This window comes from Ambystoma mexicanum, chromosome 11 (genome assembly GCF_040938575.1).
Source record: "Ambystoma mexicanum isolate Mex_15411 chromosome 11, UKY_AmexF1_1, whole genome shotgun sequence".
Lineage (NCBI taxonomy): Eukaryota > Metazoa > Chordata > Amphibia > Caudata > Ambystomatidae > Ambystoma > Ambystoma mexicanum.
Window position 1 is genome coordinate 1,367,833,911 of NC_090934.1, and position 19,823 is coordinate 1,367,853,733.

At 47.2% G+C, this 19,823-nt stretch overlaps 1 protein-coding gene across 4 annotated transcripts in view; it reads left to right on the plus strand.

Moving 5' to 3' along the window:
• The window catches only part of SQOR (sulfide quinone oxidoreductase), a 329,005-nt gene that overhangs the window by 142,586 nt on the left and 166,596 nt on the right, over positions 1 to 19,823 (plus strand). The window contains exons 1-3 of one of the 4 annotated variants that reach the window (XM_069624946.1): positions 346 to 494; positions 7,693 to 7,752; positions 13,707 to 13,949. In XM_069624946.1, the coding sequence (XP_069481047.1) occupies positions 7,693 to 7,752; positions 13,707 to 13,949 (303 nt within the window). In that variant the 5' untranslated portion in view covers positions 346 to 494. Of the gene's footprint in view, positions 1 to 326; positions 495 to 606; positions 705 to 7,692; positions 7,753 to 13,706; positions 13,950 to 19,823 lie in introns of those variants that run through there. The other 3 variants (XM_069624947.1, XM_069624948.1, XM_069624949.1) reach the window with 3 other exon arrangements.

Genomic DNA, 19,823 nt, shown 5'->3' on the forward strand with positions numbered 1-19,823 from the left:
TGGGGTAGTCTGAAGGATGTGTGTTGTGTTGGGGGAGGGGGAGTGAGGCGCTTTAAAAAGGGATTATGGGGACTACCTTTAATACAACATATGTGTAATTATAGCTTGTGGGGGCCCAGGATCAATATTTTTACTCAAGGAGGGGGGGGAGGGCAGGATAAAAACACTGTGAACCCACTTTCTTTCTTGGTCGTTCTGATTGATTGTACAGACCGCACGTGCACGCGACTCCAGGGTGTCAGGTTTCCCCGGAGAAAGGGGCAGTTCACCACACTGTGAACGTGCAGGCTGTCAGAGCTTGGGCAGGTGCCAGAGGGCATGTTGTCAGCAAATAGCAGAAGAACAGGAAGGGGCTGGCAGAGCAGGCCCCTCCCTTGAGAGACATGGAGGCCTACAGCTAAGAGTGGAGGTTCGGCGGAAGGCTCCAGCATCACTGCGCATTTACCGCTTTCGTCTGCGCCACCCTCCACTGCCAGAGGTCGGATCGTGGTCTGGTGCGTGAGTCATTAACTGCGATCGCTTCATTGCAGTTTTTTGCGCAATCTGATAACTTCCGTGCAGCACAACCTGCGCCTTTGCCTTTTCTCTGTTCCTCTTGTGCTGAAGAGAGGACACTGTTTCGTGTAGAGTTTTATCGCCTGAACATTCCTGGCAGTAGATCAGCGCTTTTTAAAAAAAATGTTTGCACGTATTGCAGCAACGAGGTGAGCAGTGGGAAAGGCTCCTTAACCCTTCAAATTGAGGAAGGTAGTAACAGTTTGCAGACAGATGTAATCCAACATCTGTAATCTTTCCATTTCAAAGTGTAAACAGCGATTGTTCCAGTTCCATGACTGGCGTGTGTACAAGTGTGGCATTTGATGGACAGTGGATCTTTCATTTAATCATTCATTTATTTTTACCTTTGTAAAAACGCATTAAACCCGCGGGGATCAAAGAACTGGTTGCAAGAGAAAACGGTTGTGGAGGAGAGTAGAGTTAGAGGGCAATATCTAAGTAAATAGCCACACTTTTAGGCCTTTCCCGAAGGACCAGTGCTATTGTTCGGAGTGCGTTTCTAATTCTAGGAGTGATGAGACGGGCGGGGCAGAGTTGGTAAGGCATCTGTGGGTGATGGATAGCATTGTGAAGGTGATGCCTTCACAATGGCAAGCCAGTGAACATTTCTTCTGGTGGCTGAGGAGCTCACGTCCGGGAATGTCTAGTGCCGCTCGAAGAACGTTCTGGGTGGCTTATCATTTGTTGATGTTGCGCATAGAAGTGCCTGCGAATAGTGCGTTGCAATAGTGAAGTCTAGAGCCGATGATGGCATTGGTCAGCTGCTGTTGGTGGAAAGGAAAGGTCTGTTAGCATTGATGAGTTTTGTTGTGTTGGCAGCTGAGGAAGCGATCATGCTTACCTGTCATGTTAGACTGAAGGGAGCGTCTAGGTGTACCCCGAAGGTATTCACTGCTGGGGGGACAGGAATAGTGATGCCATTGATAGTGAATTACCGGTACGATGGATCTAGCTTGTTCAAGATGGTTTGCGAGCCGGTGAGGAGAGTTTCCGTGTTGTCATTATTGAGATATAGGAGATATGACACTATCCAGGATTCGATACTCGAACCAAGGGAAGCAGAGTCCTTCAAGTAGTTGCCAGTGTGGGGAATGAGGATTTATGTGTCATCCGCACAATTTGTTTATGAGATGCCTACAACGTTTAAGTGGTCAAAGAGGGATTTGGTGTAGATATTGTAGAGGGTGGGAGGGACGCACAAACCTTGGGGTACGCAACAGGATACATGTGGCTGGGTGTATGAGGCGTTTTCAGCAAAGACTCTCATGGTTGTGTCAGCTAGGAAGGAGCTGCACCAAATGGTAGCTTCTGGAGAATAGTTGGCAGCAGGGGTAAGGTGTTGACAGAGGATCTTGTGGTCTACAAGATCAAAGGCTGCGGAAAAGGTCTAAGAGTAGTAGTAAGGCTGGTTTGCTTGCGTCCTTGATTTCGTCAAGCTGGTTTTTAGATTGAGTAGCACCGATTTCGTGTCATGGCCAGGGCGGAAGCCCGACTGACGGCTGCTGAGGATGTGGTTCGACTCGAGATAGTGTTGGATCCGGAGGTAGGCTGCTCAGTCTAGGATTAGGACAAATGTGACTAAGTCAATAGATCGGTAGTTGGTGGGAATCGATGGGTCCAAAGAGGGTTTTTTGAGGAGCGGAAGGACCCAGGCGTCCTCGAGATAGGTGGGCACAGAGGAAGTAGTGAAGGAAGCTTTGATAATGGCTGTGATGATGGGCGTGAGGGCAACTGCGCACTCCTTGATGACTGTGGCTGGGCAAATATCTCCTTTGCAGCAAGAAGCTTCAAGTCATTTCATGATGAGGATCACATTTTTTATTTATTTATTGAGCATTTGTTAGGCACCTATACGACAGAATAGTGTTTCCAGGTGAATATTATTTCCAGGCGGCGAATAGCGTTTCCATCAGTCTCGGAGATGGGGTGGAAGTGAAAACGGTAGAAGGACGTGGCTGAATGACGGGTGGAGTAAGTCTGTTGTGGTGCAAGACTAATGGTATTTTGGTGCGGTGATTTTGTCTAAGAGGGGATTTTAGATGTTAGTACACCAGGCTTTCATCTTTGGTGAGGTTGGATGGGGGAGAGGTAGCTCGCACAGGATGGTGAAAAGTTTGCAAGTATTGGATTTCGCATTGGAGATTCTGTCGTATTTTGTGGCTTTGCCGTTGAGTGTAGCTTGCTTGGCGTCTTTTTTTTTTCTCCATGTAGCCTCTGCTGTGTGCTTCTTGGTCGGAGGATTTGTATGTCAGCTAAACCACGAATTGTAATGAGTGGATTGTTTGGACTTCCGTTGGACCAGTGGGGCGATAGTGCTTGACTGCATAAGTGATAGCTTAATTGTATTGATTGACAAGGATGGCAGGGTTAATGTTGGGGAGAGATAAAGGCTTAAGATCGCTGATTAAAGGGAGGAGATGGTCTTTGGTCGGGTTACGTGAGTTTCGGGTTAGTGCTGGTGGTAGGGATGAGGCGGTGGGTGTTGGAGGCTTCGTGATAGAAGGTGCCAGTATTCGTTGTGAGAGACCTAGGGCATTGATGGAGTTGGCGAAGGCTGAGGCGTTTGTGTAATTTTATGAAAGGGGCAAATGGGAAAACACTGAAACACAGATTCAGAAATATTTTGAAAACATTGGCAAAACACTGCAAATTAGGCATGAGCTTGCTTCAGGGTTTTTACTATCTTCCCAAAAGTCTTCCGTCCATTTTCTACTACCCCAAAGAATCACACATTTCCGCAAAAGGGCCGGGAAATTGCAAATAAAATAAGTAAATTGATAATAAAAAAAAGTTAACCCCCTGAAACAGGAAACTGTAATCATAGAGAAATACAGCAGCTGTCACTGATGGCCGATAACAAATACCATGCCTCCCTGCTGGGCCCCCCAGTGCCAATTGCAAATTGCCTATTACCCGATTATTTAGTTTTTTAGGTGTGCTCTACAATATAGCATTTTAACACATTATTTTAAAAGATTTCCCTGGGGAGAGCCCACCTTGAAACCCCCATGATTGGTTCGGGCTCCCTCCCTACTCTCGGTTGCTATGGCATAACTGGGGGAAATGATTATGCCCCTCCACTTAGAAAAATTCACCAGCTGCCACTGGCCCTGGGACTGTGCTGGGAGCAGGGTGGGGGGGGAGTCCAGGGACTGTGCTGGGATCAGGATGGCTGAGAGCCAAGGGATAGTAGTAGGAGCAGGGTGGCGAGAACAAAGACTTTGGTGGGAGTAGGGTGGGAAGAGCCCAGGGACTGGGCTAGGAGTAGGATGAGGGAGCCCAGCGACTATGCTGGGAGCTGGGTGCGGCAACGGCACACTATACTTCAAAGCCATTTGGACTTGCGGTCCATTTGGCATTTTTGGTGGGGGCCCAGTCTGCCAACATTTTACTGAGGAGGGTTCAGGCCGAAAAGGTTTGAAGACCACTGGTTTAGGGTTAGATGGCAAGGGAATGGAGAAGAGCAAGGTAGAGGAAGAGTGAGGGTGGATGTCCCCCCTTCTTCTGCGATCCCCCACACCGATAACAGTTTCATGATATGATAGGTTATTTATAACGCGCTTAACAGCCAGAGGTTTCTAAGCGCGGACCCGGGGATCGAACATGTGGTGCTCCGTGGCATCTTGCTTCCAAGGCGAGCATGTTGCCCCGGAGCTATCCTCGCGAGACAAAAAGATTGTCATGAGGGATTATAGATTTTCATGGACTTGGCGACGTCAGAAGAGCGGAAGGCAAGTTTCCGAGGATGAAGAGAGAGAAAAAGACCATCTTGAGAGGAGTGGGTCAGAGCAGACGACAATGATCATCTCACGGAGGATCGGGCAAGAATTGTGTGGCTGACAACTGACCAAACGAAGGGGCCAAGTGGCCAACTTCTAGAGGGCGAGGAGTTAGTCCAGCAAGAGAGGGTGGCATGAGATTCTGGAAGCACCAGTCTCCGAACATTTTGGAAATTTAAGAGGTGGTATGATGGACAGTGTTGCAAAGATGGAGAAGCTGCTAGGAGTTATTTTGTCTTTTATAGCGCGCATGCGTTTCCAGACTTCATTTCTGAACTGTTTTCTTCCTATCCATTTTCACCGCACCACTTTCGAACAGGAGCGCCCTGACGCGGCCCTCGCACCTTTTGAACTGAGAACATCTGCCCCGTGTGGTTATGTTGTCACATGCGCTACCTGCAGAGGTAAGGGTGCGGTTGGCGCAAGATGGCTGCTCGCCCCACTCGGGGAACGGGAGAATCAGGACTGCTTGTAACCAGCTCTGAAAATGCTCCCCGAGAGATGGGCGGGTTACAGCCTCCAACAGCTTCATTCCCACAGCACCTGCGCCACCGCACGGGCTCACGTGCGCTCCTATCTGTGTGGTTAGTTCAGTCTTTACACCACCGGCCCTGTGATAAGCCCTTTTATTGTAAGGCGAGTAATGCTGGGAGCGCCTGCCCTGATTTCCCAATCATATTGTTTAATGAACGCGGTCAATGCGATTAGGCTGTAATGAACACCAATTCCTGCTTTCCCAACAGCTTCTTACTTTTAAAGGCACAAGCGGAAGTTGAGAAAACCTTAGACAGGAAACGTTCTGCCAGAAAAGCCCATTCCAAAACTGTTTTCTGTTTTAATTACCATATTTTTTTCCCCATGCTTTTTGACATTAACTTTGTAAATCCAAATAAAAAAGCATCTTGGTGTTACTGATTTCCTAGTGTTCCTTTGCTCCTGCTACCAGTCACCGTCGCTCTCTTGCTGGTCCAGACGTCATAGTGGCCTGCCCCTCCCCCCCATAGTCCGAGGCGTAGCCAGGATTGTCTAACAAGTGAGGCCTGAAGCTAATGTAGTTGGGCCACTGCAGTGGCATTAACATATGTACATGCCCCCACAGCGCTGCTGAGTTGGCATTTACAGATTTTGGGTGGGCCTTGCCCACTCCCTGCCCAGAATGTCGGATGGTTGTTTGCAGGCTAAGCTGGCAGGCTGGCACACTTCAATGTTTTGTTGTTTTTCAATCTTCACGAGGGCAAACCTAGAACCGCATTCTCTCTACCCAATAGCTTGCCCCGAAATCTTTATGAACAATGGACTTTTTAATTTTCTTAATGGGGTTGGGGGTGGACCGTCCTATAGGGAACTCTGGAACTTTCACAGTAGGCCTCTGCACCCTGGGACTCTCTTGTGTGATATTTCCACATTTTCTCTTAGGAAAAGGGTTGGGCTTGTTGTAAAAGTGTGATATAGGGCCACTTTGAGAATTATTTCCAGGGCCTCTTTTGGGTGCCATTGAACCCCTGACTGGGGGTGGGTTTCTTTGTTACCCTTTTTGTTGTCGAGTGAGTCTCACTAAGCGTGTTAGGGTGTCTCAGGTGTGCTACTGCTTTCTCTGCGTGTGAATCAAGCTGCACCTCACAGATGAGGCCCAGAAGCGCTGAAACATCTCCGCCATTGGTCTTATTTCCTTGAAGCCGCACCCTTTGGTGGATGGTGAAGACCGATTTGCATATGGGTGGTCCTCTTCTGTAATGAAGCACGTGAGATTAAAAACCAATGAAATGGAAGCTACCCAGAGCAAGGCCTGTGGTTATAGGGGCAGACTTTTCAGCAGAAAATGCCGATTTCTTAAGAGCACAGATTTTCAAAATTCTCCACAGATTTTAGACATCGCCTGCAGATTTTGGAAAGTTCCCGCAGATTTCTCCTCTGTAAGTATGTATTTTCCCCGCTCAGTATTATTTCTGCAGATTTTCCCAAAGTTTTCTGTAGATGTGGACTGCCTTTAGCCGTGGTACATATCGTTTTGGTGTCTATGGCCAACGTTTGCAGACATGTTTAGGGCTGGGCTGTACAACCCTATATTGCTCCTGTGGATGGGAAGCCATAACTGTGGAAACGGTTAAGTTTTCATGCCCAAAAGAGGACTTTGCCATGTGCGTCAGGCACTATATGGCGTGCAATTACATATAAATCTAGGCGATGCAGGATGATGGCAGTGGATTTCCCTTTGCCCCTTGCCACAGATGCAATCTAGGTTTATGATTCTTATCTGTTCACTGTTTCATATTATGAAACAACTGTGTTGTCTTTCCAACCTATTTACATGGACATCCTGCCTCATGTTTGGAACGTTACTGTGCATTTGTAAATGCAAAAAGCAATGGCGCCCGCTTGCAGCAGTTTTCATGCTGCACAATAAAGGGCACGCAGGGTTGCGTGAGAAAGCAGACGCCATCTTGTTCATTTGGCCATATCTACCCGCCTAAATTGGTGGTGTGCTGCTCTGCCGTCGTAGACTTGCTGCTTTACCTCAAAGTAACAGTCTCTGCATGAATATGTATGAAATGGACACAGGCCAGCTACTCGGACCCTTTAGCTTATAACGACTTTGCGATTGCTAAAAATTCTGCAAAATTTGTTTTTTTTTGTGCAAAACATGAACTGGGCATTTTTTTAAAATATAAAAAATGGGGAAGAAGATGAGACCGAGAGATGGACCACAAGGGGAGTGGTGGGTAAGAAAGCAGATAGGGAGAGGTGGGCCATATAGGGAATGGTGGACCAGAAATTGGGAGCGAGCTGTAGATTAAAGGATTGTGGAAGCACGCAGTAGACGTCAAGAAAGGATGCCATATGCAGAAAGAGTGAGGAAGAAGGAAGGACTGTAGACTGCAGGAAGAACTGGAGAGCGTAAGGTTTGAGTTGAGAGCATGGCTGCGAGTGCGGCACGGACTGGGCAGGGTGAGTTTTGACTAGGCAGTGTGACGGAGCAAGTGACTGCACACGACTAGGAGTGTGTGAAGTTTGGGAGTGTACATTCTGATGGAGAACTGGTGAGTGTGAGGGTTTGTGGAGGGTAGGGGTTTGTGTTTGCTTGGTGGGGTTGGAGTACATATAAGGGAAAATGTGCACCATTACAAGTGACTGTTAGGTAAGATTTGCACAGAACTGGTAAATCTTCCTTTCCTGGTTCAACCCCAGAACCTTTTGCTTTATTAGTGGGATATTTTTCTTTAATACCTCAGTGAGTGGGAACATTTTTCCACACTCACATAATCTTTAACTCTTTTTATGGGTGTCATTTTTAAGACTCTCCATAGTGTATTTTTAAAGTTATCCACTTTAACAACTTTTTCAAAATTCTCCACAGATGTTAGAAATCGCCTGCAGATTTTGGAATGCTTGGACAGTTGCCGCAGATTTCTCCTCTGTAAGTATGTGTTGTGCCTGTTGTTGCTGGGTTGCCCTAGAGGCTCCCTTTTTTAGCTTTCTTGTGCTAACCTTGAGTGCACTACAGTTCCCATGGGTAGAAAGGATCTTTGGATCCCTTTTACATTTTGTTAAGTGGAACCAGCACACCCCACCTTATGTGGACTGCTGGGGAGATGCAATGTATCCCCTTTCACATTAAAACTGTATCAATTCTGTTACAGTGACACGCGTACCTTCAATGGCTGGTGGCAGTGACACCTTGTATTCATTTGGTGCACCTTTACTTAAGGGTATCTTTTTTTACCAAAATGGCCCCTGTCTTCTTTTTTCGCCATTTTAGTGTTTCTTGTCGTTTTCTTTCTCCTTCCCCTGACATCCAGGGTGAGAAATTCCTTTGTGTGATTTTTATCTTCGGCAGGAGTCCCCTGGACTCCCCGCCTAAGCTCCAGTCTGTCTGGGAGAGCAGGAAGTGAGGGAGGAGTCCAAAACTCCCCAGCCCTTTGTCTTACGCCTTGCTTGAATGGGGACAAATCCCAGTGGGGGGGTGGGGCGGGCTGGCTAACCTGATTGGACAACCAGACCGCCCCTTCTTGTAAAATGTGGGGGGAGAATGCAGAGCTTGTGCTGTAATTCCTGATAAATACTGCGAACCTGGAAGCTGAAGATATGTCGACCACTGGAACTTAAACCGAAGAGGAAGATGAAGGAAAAGCAGCTGAGACGATTTCCAGCGACCAGAGAGCCTGCCATAGCCCTTCTTTTCCATTCGACCTCGGGGCTCCAAAAACGACAACCCTGACCCAGAGCCTGGTGAGACCCACTAGACTCCAGGAGACCTGCATTTTGAGCCATCCCACTTGTTGATGCGACCTTGCGTTGTTGCAATACCCCAATACCCTAGCACCTCAAGCCACTGTGCGGTGCACAGTCTTCCGAATTCCGAATCTCGCTGAAACTTTGTGGGCATCCTGGTGGATCTCCAGAGACACAAATCAAGTCAAAGTCCCCTCACCGAAGTGCTGGACCTTTGTAACAATGAGAATTCAACCGTGATTTTCTGTCTTCTTCTGTGCTACTTGAAAAGGTGCCAAATCCGCAGAACTGCATTCAGCCACAAGGAAAACCTTGCCTAGAGCCTTCTTCATCGATCCCTGCTGCAAAGTTCCTTCTGAGGTCTTGTTTTTAGTCTCCACGACAAGGAATCCACTGACCGGGTATTTGGCTGCAGACCCTGAAGTTCTCCTGCTGCAAATATCTTCAATGCTGAGGTACTGTGTTGGCTTGGGTATGTACTTACTTTAAGCCTGTTATGATTTCTGTGTAGCTGTGGGTTGCTTTCTGTGATGGGGAGGCCTCTCATCCAGTGCACCCAGTCCCACTGCTAGAATCCTGCTTGGGTGTCTTCTGTGAAGCCCCTGGACCCTCTTCTAACTTTCAAGTGAAGTACTCACCTGTTTGCCCAGTTTTCCTAAGGAACTCTGACTTTTGCTACTAAAGAACCTATTCTGACACTGCCTGTTGGTCACTAGTCCTAGTGACCCCCCCTTCTGCCACTGAAAACACTCATGCTCCAAAAATAAGGGAAAGACTGTCAAGGGATTGGGACTTCTGCCTAGGAAAGAAAATAAGTGTTTACAAATTACTTATAAATAGTTGGTTGGTACAGTTACAAAAGTTCTGACTCATCTTGAATGTGTGATACACTATTCTTAAAACTATGGTTAACATCTTTTCTTCCTTAGCAACTGTTTTGCCAGTCTAATAGAAAGTAGATGTGAAGGTATTTTACTCTCCTGTGATTAGGTTGTGCCTCTTCCTGTGATTAGGTTGTGCCTCTTCCCAAAAGTATAAAGTGTTGGTATCACCAGATTAGTCCTTTGAGGATAATTGTATGAGTGTCCCCCAAATGGGTCTTGCTTCCCTTGACTTGCTGCTAGCCTGTCCAGAATAAGTCTGTATTAGGTTGTTGCCTACCTAAAATAACTGTTCATTAAAGTGTAACATTGGGTTTTACTTTCCCCTTCATTGTGACGTTAAAAAAAGTATGTGGGTTTTACTTACCTTGTGTTAGCTGTGTGCCATCCAAAAATAAGTTACAAGAGTTACTGCTTACCTCGATCTGGGGTTCCCTGATTTCAAAAGCACCTTTAATTGTATATTACAGCCTTAGGTTTTACTCACCTAGTATAACTGTGTGTTATGACAAAAGTAGTTCTAGGTTTTTACTGCACCTAGAATAACTGTGGGCTTCACCGCAAACATCCCAGATAAGATTACTTCTATTAATTGTGCCCAATCGAAGTTCATTGTGGAACCTGGAATTACAAAGGGTTATGGGGTGATGCATAACTTTAGTGCCCATACCTTCTTAATATTGCATGAAAAACCTAATTTTGCTAAAACTTGAAGTCTTTTGCTTGATGGTGTATGCAGCAGGACACTTCCCCCCCCCCCCCCCCAAATCCTCATTGTAGGCTTCTTGGACTCCGCTCTTGCAGATCGAATGCTATGGCGAATGACGAGGGACATATGACATGGCAGACGGGATCCGGGACAAGCAGCACGTTCCCACTCTGGCTCTGTTTGCTTCAGTCCATTTATTTCCTTTCACAAGTATTCATTTATTTCAACCCCTGCCAATGTCATTGACACGTTTCTCTTATCCAGCATCTTTCTTAGAATTCAGTCCTCTTTTGGGGACTGTGGTGGATCCGAAGGACGACGCAGATTCTCGGAGAGCATCTTTAGAATGACTTCATTAAAATATATGGTTAAAAACAGACTATCCCTGTTGCTATAGGATGGTACCTACCTACTTTACTAACTAAGGTGCTCGTCAATCATCACAAAATGTACAAAAAGAATTTGTCCACCGTCCAAATACGAATTTTAGCAAACCCTACCATGAAGTTAAACCAAAAAAAAGAATAAACTCAGGGGAATGTCTTCCTTTGCCTGACAGTTGCTTCTTATACTGTTCTTTAGTTTTTTAAACTCCAGTTCAATACCTGATTTTCAAAGAGTTTTTCATGGCTCCTCATATTGGCTCATTCAACTCTCTGACTCTTGCTGTTCCCTTCCTTTGATGTAATTGCTTTTCTTGTGTCTGTTTGCTTCCTTAGGTTAATCTTGGAAGGGTTTGCATATTTAGGCAACATCTAAGTCTCTATGGTATTCTTTCTCTTGCCGGTATATTTCCCCTTTCTCTCCTCTCTATTCTCTTGCCTTATCTGTGAAGGTTTCTTGGGCCTTCTGCTCCTCATCTTTTGTTGTTCTTATATATGCCGTTCATTCACTTCACACACAGGTTAATCTTCCCTTCTTTCCATGATAATAATGTACTTTCTCGTAAGTTGTTTATCATAAAGGCTTCCCAGCCTTTCTCACTTTCTTTGACGTGTTTTCAAACTCTCTTACAGTTCTCTTTCCTTCACCCAGGCAGTTCAAGTTGGTCAGATTTACTTTCTCACTTTTTTCGTTTCTACTGGGACGAGTTTCAGTGTTCAGATAATGATTCCTGCCTCGGTTGCTGTTCCTCCCAGGTTCTCTGTTACCTTCTCGTTCAGGTAGCAACGTCTCAGGGTTGTGTATGGTTCTCTGGGAAATCTCTCTTGTTCGTTCATCTCCTTGCCGGCGTCTTTACCTGACATGGCTTGTCCTCTCTCCCAACTTGGCAGGGTTAGAAATTGAGGCAACAGGGGAGCTATTTAGCTCCTGCTTGTAGACTACAAGAGCCTGGTTAACCTAATGCCAATAACTACCAGGAGCTATTTTTGGCTCCAAGGCCACATGGTGCCAAACAAACATCTATGTGAATGGAACTCTTTGCGCTTGAGGGAAATACACATTAGTGCACATCTATAAAACATTTAAAGCATAAGCGGTCATAAATAATAGTCAAGATTTTATGTTGACATCATATGTATAAGCTAGATGTGCGGAACTAGCTCCTTGTTCACTGGGGAACCACATCAGCTGTAAAAGTCTCCCCTCGGCGGTCTTGGAGTCATTACCAGGCAGCTTCCCTGCCATTGTAGTAGAGTGGTCATGCCACCACTACTAATCCGGCTCCACTCGGATCGAAGTTTAGTCTCTGTCAGTTTCCACACTGCTCGCCTCTCGGCTTCCAGCTACTTTTGGACTCTACAGGCTCTGCACTCGTTCATTGCCCCGCCTCCAGATAGTGTAAAGTTACATGGGGACCTCCCCTGCTTCACCATGTGATCCTCTCTCGTTACTCCTTGGATTTAACAACCACTCCTCTTTAAAGACTGTTTAAGCTGTCTCAGTGGATCTAGGCTTTTCAGTTAAAGAGCCAGCTTCTCTTTCCTCTTGTGGATAGCATGTCTTCTCTTGGTCCTTTTTCAAGTTTTGATAATTTGAATTTTTGTATATGGGAGACAGTCCCATATATACCATTATATGGCTTGGCTTTAGAGGTTCCTCACAGGAACGGGAGTCATTGTCCCCTAAGGGGGGAGTCTCTCCCCGTGAGGTCCCACTTGCCTCAATTCCTAGGGAGGGTGTTGCAGAGTGGGCTCACCTCCCTAGCCTCTGAGGGAGGGGTTCCCCCTTTGGGAGTTGCCTCGATTCGTCATAGTGACCTGCTTGTTTTGTTTGTTGTTAAAGCCACCGTAGCAACCCAGCCCTAAAATGCTAAGGCCGCCCATACATTGTATCTCCTCCTCCTGACAACGGCGTATGGTCTGCTTCCATTCTTAGAGATTTAAATGAGTGTACAGGAGGAGAGTGGAGTTTATTTATTTTATGTATCTATTTATTGGAATTCTTATAAACCGCGCCACACACCTGAAGGCCTCAGGGCACACAAAAAATAGAACAAACGAAGGAACAAATAAGGATAGCAGGGACAGTAATCAATGGAGAGACGCACCAATGAGTTACAGGTTAAATGATATTGGTTTGCAGCTGTACTTCACTAATGACATCCAGCTAGGCCGAAACATTTCTGGGGTTTCCTGGGTCTCATGCAGAAGGAATGTGTTCATTTTGCTGAGGACTGCACTTTTTGGAGTAGGACCAGGCCTAATTTGCACATGTATGTTTCCCCTACTCAGAGTTCGTAATTACTGGGAGCTATTTAGCTCCTGCTTCTAGCCTGGTTAGCTTGAAACCATCAGTTACCAGGAGCTACATTTGACTCCCCAGGCCAACTGACGCCACAATAACATACATTTGTGATATTAACTGAATGTTTGGTAATATAAATAAGGCAACTCAAAGACGCATCTAAGGGGCATTTAAAGCAGAATGCAACATACATCATATACAAAGGTTTAGTGTTTGAATCTCATGCACAAGTTAGATTTGTGGTTGCCTCTGTACTAGCTCCTGGTTCTAACGATATAGCTACTGCCTCCTGGTAGATTGCCAATACCCACAAGCTACTTTTAGCTCCTGCTCATAAAATCTAAATGTGGACCCCTGCCTTCTGTAATGGCATGTCAGGCTGAAAAACGACAGTGTGAAGGGTTACCCCATTCACTGACAGTGGTTATGATTTATTGAAAACCTTTTGCTTACCACCCTTCAGTTTTGCAGGAAGTAAATTCTCTACTGTAAGAGGGGTAAGAAAAACAAACCAAAAGAACAGGTGGTCCATTTTTTGGACAGTAGGGAAACCTTTTCTTTTAGCAGATAACTTTAATGGGAATATGTGCTGCTGATGGTGTAAACATGCTACATGGTTGTGATATCACAATGGTGAAGACCACTTACCGCAAAATGCTTCAGATGTTTTTGCGTTATCAAACCAGGCATTACTTTCAAGACGTGTGCTTGGAGAAATTTAGTTTTGGGCTTAGGCAGATCCTGCCTAGGTGAGGGGACAGATGTGGACAAATGCTTGGTATTTGAAAAGAATAAAGCAATATTTACCGAAATGATTTGTTATCCCGCCTATTCAAAGCCGCTTTCTCTCTTTTATCGCAGATATCATTGACTATAACTATGGCAAATCCAGGAGCAACACCCTTTGTCTTTTGTGCTCACCATTTACTAAAAACCGCGTTCCAGAATATGGGCTACCGACAACTGCACCGCAGCAGCATCTGCGCTGCAAAGGAACACTACGATGTGGTGGTGGTAGGTGGTGGTTCTGCTGGCATCACTATGAGTGCGCGGATGAAGAGGAAAGTTGGAGCTGAAAAGGTGGCCGTCATCGAGCCGAGCGAGGTAAGTATTGGATTTTTCATTTATATGGCACCCTTTCCCCATTTGTATGGCTTCAATGCGCTTTGTGGTTGAACACCCTTGGTGACCGCAGTCCATGTGTGGGAGGTTCTAAGAGTTAAATTAAAGATGCATGTGTGCATTTGGCCAGGTTAGGATTTAGATGGGCTGGCTAGACTCCAGTAAGCAGCCCGGAGGTCAGGAACATGGGCGGGTGCTGTTGGTGGTGTTGGATAGAGTACTAGTGCCAGAGATTCGATGTGTGCCCAGCTAGACCAAAACATTTAGTAGGTTGTCGCTGTATACTAATGGCAGAGGTGTTGAAGTATGTCAGGGGTTTGAGTGTGGATGGATATGCAAGCTGCTAGACCGGAATAGCATAGCCATAGCCACATTCTAGGGTGCATGGATGGGTGGCTGTGCCTGCGGTCTGTGTCCACAGATGTGGTGCAAGGTATACATACTGTAAGCTTGCATCGAGTTCGGCTTCAATGTTGTTTTTCTTGATCCACTGAGATTTTGCTGGTCTCGCTAGTCGTAGTCTCCCTGGAATGAAAGTCTGAGTAGTGGGAGAGGGGCCCAGAGGGACGGGGAGGGGTGATGTACGATCGGCTCAGTGAAGGGGCTTGGTTGGAGGACGAGAGTTTGTCACGGTGTGCCGCTGGATAGGAGTGTTGTTGTGTTTGGGTCAGTGTTTCTGTGCACCTATTGACAGTATAGAGGGCAAGAGGGTTTCAAGAGGAGGAAGGGAAGGTTTTGATGGCCAGGACTATGGGCTCTTCCCCCTTCTCCTACATACAAAGCCAGAAACCTTGGAGTCATCTTTGACTCCTCTCTCGCCTTCCTCCCTCACACCCAGGACATTGCCAAGAAGTCCAACTTTCACTCTTCCTTCTGTAAGGAATTCTGTTTTCTCACTTTCCCCCAGAAGCTCAATGTTACTAGAGCTCTTGTTCTCTCTAGGATTGACTACTGCAACAGCCTTCTCTTGAACCTACCTTCCTCCTCCCTACGATCCTTCCAGCTAATCCAGAATAGGGCAACAAGACTTAGCCTCAAGCCCAGAGACCGCATCTCTCCTGCCCTAAAAACTCTTCACTGGCTCCCAGTTGCTGCACGGATAACATTTAAATCTTTTTGCATCATCCACAAGGCTGTCTGGGGCCAGGGACCACGCTATCTGCAACTTGCTATCACTAAATACCCTCCCTCTAGACCTCTACACTCCTCTGCTTCCAACTGTGTGTGTGTGTGAAGCGTTTTGCTAAAAAGAGGGCCGGAAGCTGATCTCTTGCTTGAGCTGGCTCCCTTTTGTGGAACAACCTCCCCCTTCCTCTCCCTCTTGAGCCGGACCTCCTCAAATTCCAGAAGCTCCTCAAGACTTTCCTTTTCTGTTCCTCCTTCCCTTCTTCCCTCCTCTGCTAACCTCGCCATCGCTGTGATTGGTGACCAGGGCCCTTATGTGTCCTCGGGCCCTGGCCTCCCACACCAAATCGCCTCAGCTTCTGCCTAGACACAGAACTTACCTCGGCACCCACTGGCCTATGCCACTGTAGGCCTGCTCTTACCCACATATTGCAGCTCAACGCTCCCTACCGAGCACTTACTATACCTGGCACTTACATCTGCTGCTCACTCACTCCAGCACTTGCCCCCCACTCCCTCTTCCCCTTTTCTCTCTCTGCACTTGCACGTTCTGAATACTCACAATGCCTAGTAGGTTTGTCTTTATCCTCCAGTGTATACATTGTTTTCAATCCCATGTTCCCTCCCTGAAGCCAGATGGTCAGTGCTTGGAAGGAGAAGGACGATCCGCCCAGACTGGTAGAGTTGTAGTGTGGAACAAATAGTAGAGATGCTGTGCCAGATCGGAGTTTCATTGAGGGGTGGTAGCGAGTGACTTTGTCTTAGAGTTCTGGGCCGGTGCTGTGGATGGTCCAGTGAGTGATGCACATAGCTTTAAAGGTAGTGCGTCGACCAATAGGGAGCCAATGGAGGACTCTTAGTATGTTCTCTGGGATTACAGATGAAAGAGGAGACCCAAGAGAGGGCTGTGTCTTTGACTCCTAATGAGTGTAGCCTGTCTAGGAGGATGGTGTAGTCGACAGTATCGAAGGCGGCAGAGAGGTCAAGGACAATGACTACATCGCAACCTTCTGCATCTGTTGTTCAAATCTAAGTGATCTGGCCGTGGCTGAATTTACAGCGACCGCAACGTTCGCATGAGAAAGATGCGAACTACCAAATGTTTGCACCTTTCTTATGCGAACACACACAACACATCCACAACACACCCATACACACCCCCCACCCACACCCCCAGCACACCCCCAACATAATCGTACCCTACTTACCTTCTTCTTCACGCTGGTTTCCTGCAGCGCCAGTTCCCTTTCAATTCTGTGATCGGGAACCGGCGCTGCAGGGTCCTTTTCTTTCCTTTTTGTTTTTTACGGGGGCTGCAGGGGTTTTCCCTGTAGCCCCCGTAAAGTATAGTGAGCGGGGTTTACCGGGCACACAGCCCCTGATTTTTCTTTTTTTTGCAGGTGTGCTGCAGGGGTATCGCCCGCAAAACCCCGCTCACTATACTACAGAGTATAGTGAGCGGGGTATTGCGGGGGATACCCCTGCAGTCTTTTTTTAAAAATGTTTATACTTACCTATAATGCTACCACCAAAGATTCAAACTTTTGGTGGTTCGAACCTTTGGTGGTAGCATTTTTCGGACTATTAGTCCATGCGAAATTTTGGATTCGGTCCGTTCGACCGCATCCTGCTGTTCTTTTTAGGTTGTCCCAGACAGACACTAGGAAGGACTCCATTCCTCAGAGTGGTCTGAAGCCAGATTGGGCAGGATCGAGGAGGTTGCTGGCTTCAGTGAAAAGGCAGAGCTGTTTGTATGCTGTGTGGTCTGAGTTTGGCCATGAAGCAGGTGTTGGAGATGGGCCGGTAGTTCTGGGGGAGGAGTGGGTCGAGTGTAGGTTTTTTGAGGAGGGGTTTGATGTAGGAGGTTTTTAAGGCTTCTGGGAGGGTTCCCAATTTAAGGGAGTGGTTGAGGATTGAGCCTGCGATGCTGCCTGCACAGGCTGAGGCTAGGATGTCTTTGAGGATTGTGGGTGGACAGGGGTCCTCGGGGGAGCTTGATGGGCAGCTTTGTGCTAGTAGCGAAACAAACTCCAGGTGTGAGACTGGAGAGAAAAAGGTGATGGTTTGTATCGAAGAGGATTTGGATGGGTGCCGGTCTGTGGAAGGTAGGGGGCGGGAGCATGTGTTGCAATTTAGAGATGATGTCGGAGTGTCTGTCGATGGTGACATTGTGGAAGTGTTCTGATAAGGTGTCACATCGGGATTGGGATTTTGGTAGGGGGGGGCAAATGGGTGGTTAGAGCAGCCCGGCGAATTGAATTCAGAAATGATTCTATGCAGCTCCTTGCTAGAGTTGTGAGAGTTTAAAATTCTGTTCCCATAGAATGCTCGCTTGCTTTTTCTGATTTCCAATCTATATGCTCTGGTTAGTGTTGCTAGAGCGGTTTTGTTCTGGGCGGGAGGGATGGTTTTCCAGGTCCGTTCCAGACGGTGCTTGAGGGTTTTTAGTGATTTGAGGTTGGAGGTGTACCACCTGGGTGTGGGTCCCGATCTCTGAAAGGGACATTTTGTTGGGGTTGAGGGGTGCGAGGGTGCTCGAGAGCCAGAGGTCGAAGAGTTTGATGGGTGGGGGGCCTTCCTGGAGGGAGAGTGCTGGGAGTGAGGTGAGGAGGGAGTTGGCTAGATCTAGGGTGGAAATGACTGTTCCAGAGTGGAGTGAGAGGTGTGGGGGTCGGTGGTGGTCGGCGTGGTCTTGGGCGCAGGCCGCTGTGGTCAGTGGTACGGAGAAGAAGATGTAGGAGCAGACACCCCAGTTAAGGTATTCCTTCCCAATTGTATCTTTGCTCAACATGTTGAGGGCTGCCTCCCTTGTGGTGTTTCTGTAAAAAGGCTGGACTGGGGGGTGGGGGGAAGAACTGGAGATGGTCTCACTACGTTTTGTTATATTATGCTTGGAGCCATTTGTAAAAAGTGAAACAGACGCCATTTTCATGCATTCCTGCCTCCATGTGTGAGATGTTCTACTGGGGGAGTTCGAGTTACCCTCACTGCTGATCCGGTGTTCGGGGCGCGGCAGCGACAGCTGCAGCAATGCCGTTTCCCCAACACCCTACAGTGGATGCGAGGATGACTTGGTGGCTTGGGGTGATCAGCTTTTGAGGCCTTTCACAAAGCCTGGGTGGCAGTGTTAGCGACAAGTGGTAGAGTAGTAGAATCATAACAACCCCTCAGATGTAGATATTTAACATTAACGCGCATGAAGCGCATCCAATCACAGGGTTCAAAATTGCTGAGAGCTATTTAGCTCCTGCTTCTAGCTGAGGAGATCCTGGTTAGCTTGAACCATCAGTTGCCAGGAGCTACTTTGGACTCCTTAGGCCAACTGGCGCCATATTAACATACATATGTGATATTAACTGTTTGTATGGTAATATAAATAAGGCAACTCAAAGACACATCTAAGGGGCATTTAAAGCAGAAAGCAACATACATAGTGGACAAATGTTTTTATTTTGCATTTGTGGTGCGTTGTGTACCTGATCCTGGTTCTACAGATATACCTCCTGCCTCCTGGTAGATGGGCAATACCCAGGAGCTACTTTTAGCTCCTACTCATTGAATCTCAATTTCGACCCCTGCAATCAGTATTTTAAGGCATTTTGAATATGCCCAGGGGAATAGAAGGACTTTGTTCCACATGTCATCACTCCACCTTCTGTTGATCACCACTCGCGCCTCCCACCCCCAGCTTCCCCGCCCATGTCTGCATCCTAGCGGTGTCTGAAGGCGGCTCCCATTTTCTCGCTCCATTTCTCCCTCTTGTGCATAAGAATCAGCCAGTGGCAGGTAGTGGGAGTGCATTGGCTGTGAACCCCTGTTTTTCCCGAAGTGCTAGTGTTTCTAGGAAGCATGAACATTTTGTGCGAGAGAAAGCGGAACGTGAAAACGAAGGACTCTATTTTCCCTTTCTTGGGGTGCTGGGGCAGGTAAGACCAGTCTCGGGCCTCCCGTCTACCCTGCACATTTGCTGTGCACAGTGAGGCCTCCTTGATCTTTTTCCCATTAGGGCAATCATCATTGGTGAGAGAACAGTTGGCACTTAGGGATGAGTTAAAACGCCTTCGTCTTATTCCCAGAAAGGCCCTCTGTGCGCAAGTGGAAGCCCAGCAGGAAGAGACCGCGTTTGATGGACTTAGAACTCCGGCCAGCATTTGCAAAGAGTCGGAGAGCTTGTTCTCTTCACACAGCACACACGTGCTCATGTACATGTAGCCACATGCCAAAGTATCCCCCTCCTCTATAATTGTACCTTTTTCACCGGATGTTAAAATAACTCTTTGTCACAATTTATGGTGTTAGCAGCAAATCCATAGACACACAGAGAGACAGGGGTTAATATGCAAACAAGAGGGGCAGCCACCCTGTTAAGGTCACCAGGTGGGTTACTTTGCCATCGACATATGTGGCCGTTGACTGACAAAACAGTGACTAATACATTGACCAGGTTTGATGGGACAGAGAAACACAAGTGAGGAAGCCAGACCAAGGATGTTTAAATCGCAGGTATGTTTAGGGGGCAGAGGTGTCAATATGAAGATTGCATTGGGGCCCCAGTGGGATTCCACTGCAGGGAACAGGAAAAAACAGGTGGCAGGGTATGGGGGATGCAGTTCCGACTAGTTCCACGTCCAAGGGTCAAACAATGATGCTGTCCTCCAGCCCCAACTTATAACCACACTCCTTGCCCTCTAACCCTTGATATGAAGTACACCTGGAACCAAGAATCGCGCC